Here is a 5881-nt window from a genome sequence, read left to right on the forward strand (position 1 = left end):
CACCGATACGGTAGCATCCACTTAGTTCTTGCCTAGGTCATCAGAGAAGCAACGTGGGGCTCTCCTTGTGATAACTGACCCATCTGTTTGGCATGGAGACCTCAAAGGCTGGAACAGCAATCCACTTCCCAACACCTAGGAAACTTACACTGCAACATTGAGAATGAGTAGCAGAGAAAAATCCTTTGCATGAGAAATGTCTATAGGAAATCTGGTAAAAGCAAAAGGCTGATTTTTTAACTTATCACAGGAGCCTCCTAGTAACTGTGTCAAGCCTGATGGCAAGTTAGTGATGGCAATAACTCTCAGTCCCAGGAAAAGGATACCAAGAAGCAAACTTCCTGAATGATGGCTCTGTTCTTTTCCTCTTCATTGGATAATAATCTCTGTCAGGGAATAGCACACAAGAAGATTGAGGTCTGTTTACCTTCTGCTTAACAGATAAAACACTCTGGAGATTACAGGCAGTTTCTGGGGGATACTAAGTCTCAGGGTGCATACCATTTACCTGCATTTGAACATGTGATCTCACAGAAGCTTAGAAGACTTGAATGACCTTTATATTCCAAAGACCCAAGAAAAAGTAAAAATAGGACAGAATAAAACAAGAAAAACAAAGATACAGAGTATATATCTAGCAAAAATAGGTATATAACGTGGACTGCCAAAACCAGCCCTGGTCCAAGGGTCCACTGGTTATGCCTCACCCTTGCCAGGAAAGGACCCCTCCCCTGCTTGCCTATCAAAGCAGAGCTGTGCCTACTGCTATGTTTAACAACAACAAAAAAAAATCAGAGCTGCCTAACTGGGCATCAAGATCTAGAGACCCCTCCCCACCACATTACTTTAATCCTATTTACAGACATGCTGTGAATGTATCTGGTAAGTGGCTTCTGAACTCCTCAAATTCCTGGCCCTTATTTTGACATGTGGAGCAGAATGGATGAAATCCAGAGGGTCATTCCCACTCCTCCTTCAAAACCAGACCAGCTCTCCAGGTCTCCAGGTAGGATGAGAAGCTACCAAGAGCTGGGCAGTGGTGGCACACGCCTTTAATCCTGGCACTCGGGAGGCAGAGGCAGGCAGATCTCTGTGAGTTTGAGGCCAGCCTAGTCTACAAAGTGAGTTCCAGGAAAGGTGCAAAGCTACACAGAGAAACCTTGTCTCGAAATCCCCCCCCCCCGCCCCCCCAAAAAAAGAAGCTACCAAGAGCATTCTCAATGTAAGCTAGAGTTGTGGGCATAAGGGTAAGTCCCGAGAACATGGAGAAGACAAGGATTAACAGACTGAAACTGACTGATACATATAGAACAGCAGAGATGCATCCTTGAAAATAGCCGAAGATATCTTTACAATAAACTAAAATCTTGTAAAATGACTGTCATTAGTTATTACCTTTAATGCATACTCTCTGCCACTTCCCAGATCTTGAGCTTCATAAACAAATGCGAACCCTCCTGAAAAAAAAAAAATTGTCAGTCAGTGCTATGACTTAAACTTAGAAATACCTTTACTGAATAAAATACAAACCAAATTTTGGCCATGGATAGTAATTGTTTCCTACAAAAGACTGCAGCCTAATTTCTATGTCATAGCCCTTTAAACCTTCTGCTCAGAGATAGGGAGGGAAAGTGTATTTCAGATCAGCAAATAGAAATAACAGGAAATCTGCAAAACTGAAATCAAGTACCCTGAAAACAAATAAGTAAAACTGATGAATTCTATCTGGGTTAGCAAACATCAAAGAAGGCTAATGCAAATAGGAAAAAATGTCAACACCCAGAGGAAGAAAGTAGATTATGTTGCCCTGATATCCAAAGAGAAAAAAACTGACCAATATCACTCATAAAGATGGATCAAAGAACTCAGTAAGTTTGTGATGTTTTGGTTTTTTAAAACAGGGTCTTGCTATGTTGGCTCTGAATTTATATTCTCTCCCTCAGCCTCCCCAATGCTTCATTTCAACAGACAGTCCCATCATAAATTTAAAACTGTCAGCAAACCAGGACTAGAAAGAAACTTCCTCATCTTATAAAAAGAATTCCAAAGGACCAATAGCAGCAGTGTTAGTGGTAAAATGAGAACAGGAAGAAGGTCAAGGTGCATATTCACATCACTGATACTCAATACTATACAAGAGCCTTTTGCCAACGCAATCAGACAAGAAAAAAAAAATCAAAGGCATCCAGATCACAAAAGAAGTAAAGATATATTTTTATTTGCAGATTTAATCTTCCAAGTAGCAAATCTGGTAAAATCTCAAAAAGGAAAGAACAGAGAGCAAAGAGTGGAGGACGGAAGGGAAGAGAAGAAAACAGAAGAAAAAAGGCAGACTGGCAAGATGGCTCAGTAGATAAAGGAACTTCCCACCAAGCCTGACAACCCAAGCTCAGTTTCCAGAATCTGCATTGTGGAAAGAGAGAAGTGATTGCTGCAAGTCATTTCTCTGACATCCCTCTAGAAAGAAAGAAAGAAAGAAGGAAAGAAAGAAGGAAAGAAAGAAAGAAAGAAAGAAAGAAAGAAAGAAAGGAGGGAGGGAGGGAGGGAGGGAGGGAGGGAGGGAGAGAAGGGAGGGAGGAAGGAAGGGAGATACAAATGAACTATAACTAATTTAGGAAAGCTATAGGATACAAAAATCAGAGGCTGGAGAGATGGCTCAGCAGTTAAAAGCACTCTTGCTCTTGCAGAGGACCCAAGTTTGGTTCCAAGCAGCCACATGGGTGGTCATGACCTTCCTTAATTCCAGTTCCTGGGGACTGGATGCCCTCTTCTGACCTCCACAGGTACCATGGATGGACACAGTGCATACATACAGGCACAGTCATACACATAAAATAAGACTTAGAACAAATTCCAAAATGAGTAGAAAGCTATCTGGCTTTATGGTTCTGCCTAACAACCTATTTCATACTCTAGCATTAATAAAAACTATGACAACAAAGCATGGTGTCCCATAAACACCTCTGTGAAAAAACCTGATATAAACTGATAGGAGAAATTTGCCTACAATGAGAATATTTATTCATTTACTTAGATACATAGCAATATATTTGACTATAGAAATTTTTCTCAACCCCTCTGGGAGCATCCCATGATATAAGGTCATGCCCTGAGTCATCTTTCTGAACTTGAAGAATTGTGAAGCTAAGAGCCTTCCTTATATTCTTATAAGACAGCTTGAATCCCAGTGGCCCATGGTCTACAGCTGTTGTTCAGGAAACTCGTTTAAATAATCTATATAAAATACTAAAGATTTCTTACTGTCTCAATTCAGGAAAAAGCTTAAAATACCACATTAAGTCTAAAAGGAAGACATCTATGGCTTATAATTGCATTGGTTATTTTTATTCCTGTCTGGCCAGAGAGCAGACAGAATGAGCTGCTCTGTACAGACAGTAGCTGCCCACACTTCCTGGTTTTTCATCCTGGGTTCTTTGTGGCCTGGGTAAGCTTCTTACTTTACACAAATCTCCCTCTCCTGACAGTCAGGACCACCTCCCACCAGAGACTGCCTCTTGCCCTCACCCCTGACAGGTACAACCTACAGCTATCTTCTGCTGGCCCTTTCTATAGAGGCAGTCTTCCCAGCTACCCTAGAATTCACATTGTTTATTGTACTGCCCCATCCCCGAGTTGCCTCTTCCTTCTAGTATCTGAACATAAGTCTTATTTTGCATTCCATATGAAAGGAAACCAGGTCTGCCTCTTCTCTTCTTCTCTCCCTTCTCAGTTTATAGACTGAATTCAGGGCCTCATACATTTTAAGCAAGAGCTATATCACTAAGCTATATCCCCTGCCCTTTTCACTTTTTGAGACATCATCTTACAAACTTGCCCAGGTTGGTCTTGAATTCAACCTGTAGCTCAGGCAGACCCTGAAGTTGGAATTTTTCTGCCTCAGACTCCCAAGACGCTAGGATTATAGGCCTGTGACATCACTCCAGGGCTGAATTTCTTAAAAAATGAAGGTAATCGCCTGGTATTTTTCAGAATGAACAAACCGATCTGGTATCATCTTTGTCATTGCAACATCACATATCATACACACTGTTAGTGAAGGTACTAAATCCATCTCTGAAGGGAAAAGTGCCAGAGGTCTTCTCACCAAATATCACATCCAAATCTGTTTATATCCACAGTGGAGAATATATATGACAAAGCTTCTGTCTGCCCTACCATAGTAAAGAACGTTGAACAAGTTCCCTGCCCCCATTAAGCACAAATGGCATGGACAACCTCAGCAGGATGATTCTCCAATTCTGAGAGCTACTTCAGACTTGGGTCAGGCCACTCTTCTCCCTGAACCAATTTGGCAGAACATAACTATGTTTAGCAGGCAAACGTCACAGCTACTGAGACCTGGCACACTCCATGGTAATAATGGGAAAAAAAGGCACAGTGGCTGAAGGAATGGCTCAGAAGTTAAGAGTATTTGTTGCTCTGTAGAGGAGAGGAGCAGCATTAGATTCCCAGCACCCACATGGAGGTTAACAACTGTCTATCCAGTTCTAAGAGATCCAAAGCCCTCTTCTGGCCTCAGCAGGCAACACATACAGATGATGCCCAGAAATACAGGCAGGCACCCATGCACATTTAAAAAAAAAAAAGAGGAGAAATCATAGAAGAGAGAACAGGATTCTACAATATTGATTACAGATCCTGGGTGAGGAACAGAGAGGATGTTCAGGAAGCTACAAACTAGAGTGACTTCAAGACACATGACTGTGGCATTGTCTATCAAGCAAGTTCTTAAAGGTTACAGCTACTGGCTTTGCTTCCTGTAACTTAAAAGAAGTCACATACAGAAAGATTCCAGAGGAGAGGCAAACACTAAGGCTATAAGAGAAAACGAGACTATAAGGCCCCGCAGTCTATCCTCTCCCTCACCAAGTGGGGGAATTGCTATGGACTGTAGAGTTCCCCAGAACTCAGGAGCACAAGCACTGCCATCTCAAGACAGTTCCCTTGGTGGAACAGCAACCCTATGATACAAAGAATAATAGCTTATGACCCCAGAGTGAGTGGACTCACCACTTGACTCGACCTTTCAAACTTTTTTATAAGCCCCAGTCACAGCATTGGCCCCAGACAGAGGTGGTCCCTCCAGTCCCAGGCCTCCTTTACTGGACAACCACCTGCTAGCATGACCCTTGTACTAACTCTACCCTCCAGGAAGTGTTTAACCCAGACGCGGCCTACCTTCAGTAATCACCTCCGAAGGCCCTAACCCACAGGCCCCTGTGGTCACTCTGCCTTGCCAGGTCCCACCCCCACCTGACTCACACCCCCGCAGTGTCGCTCCACAGCGATGACCCGATCCACATTCTAGAGTGACTATTCCCACTGACCCTGCCCACAGAGATGACTCTCCGCGGCCCTGAAATGACCCACACCGTAGTAATGATTCTCCGGGGCCCAGACTTGATTCATACCCTGGACACGATCCATGCAGCTGCCCCTGCCCAAAGCGGTGACCCTCATGCGCTCTGACTTGAACCACACCCCAGCAGCGACCCTCTCTGGCTGCTCCTGCCTCCCGCGGCCTGGCGACGCCTTACACCTCACCTTCTGCTAGGACCCGCCGCACCCGCAGACGCAGCTCGCCCAGTTCCACCGTCTGCCCCACGAAGTCACTCTGGTCACGGCTAGCAGCTCCGCCAAGAGAACCAGGGCCCGCCAGGAAGTCCAGCGCAGACTGCAGCAGTGACATGGCGACGGCCGCTCAGCGGCAGCGGGAGCCAGACTCCGGCTCCGCACTGCCGGGTCAGCAGCTGCTGGAGAACAACCCGGCCATCTTCCGCCCGCGCCGTGACGTAAACCCGAGAGCAAGTTACGTCGCGACGCCGCGGCCCCGCCCCGACGCAGCAAGCGGAAGGGCGCG

General features: G+C 44.9%; 1 protein-coding gene across 8 annotated transcripts in view; it reads right to left on the reverse strand.

The window, feature by feature from the left end:
• The window catches only part of Gak (cyclin G associated kinase), a 65989-nt gene extending 60152 nt beyond the window's left edge, over nt 1-5837 (reverse strand). For 4 of the 8 annotated variants that reach the window (XM_028867431.2, XM_037209296.1, XM_028867429.2 and 1 more), the window contains exons 1-3: nt 5566-5837; nt 1396-1457; nt 327-386 (exon numbers count right to left, since the gene is read on the reverse strand). Coding sequence is in view for 4 of the 8 variants with exons in the window: in XM_028867424.2 (XP_028723257.1) it covers nt 327-386; nt 1396-1457; nt 5566-5710 (267 nt within the window). In the remaining 4 variants the exon portion in view is untranslated. The remainder of the gene's footprint in view (nt 1-326; nt 387-1395; nt 1458-5565) is intronic. The other 4 variants (XM_028867428.2, XM_037209295.1, XM_028867426.2 and 1 more) reach the window with 2 other exon arrangements.
• Between the last annotated feature and the right edge of the window lie 44 nt (nt 5838-5881).

This window comes from Peromyscus leucopus, chromosome 10, assembly GCF_004664715.2.
Source record: "Peromyscus leucopus breed LL Stock chromosome 10, UCI_PerLeu_2.1, whole genome shotgun sequence".
NCBI lineage: Eukaryota > Metazoa > Chordata > Mammalia > Rodentia > Cricetidae > Peromyscus > Peromyscus leucopus.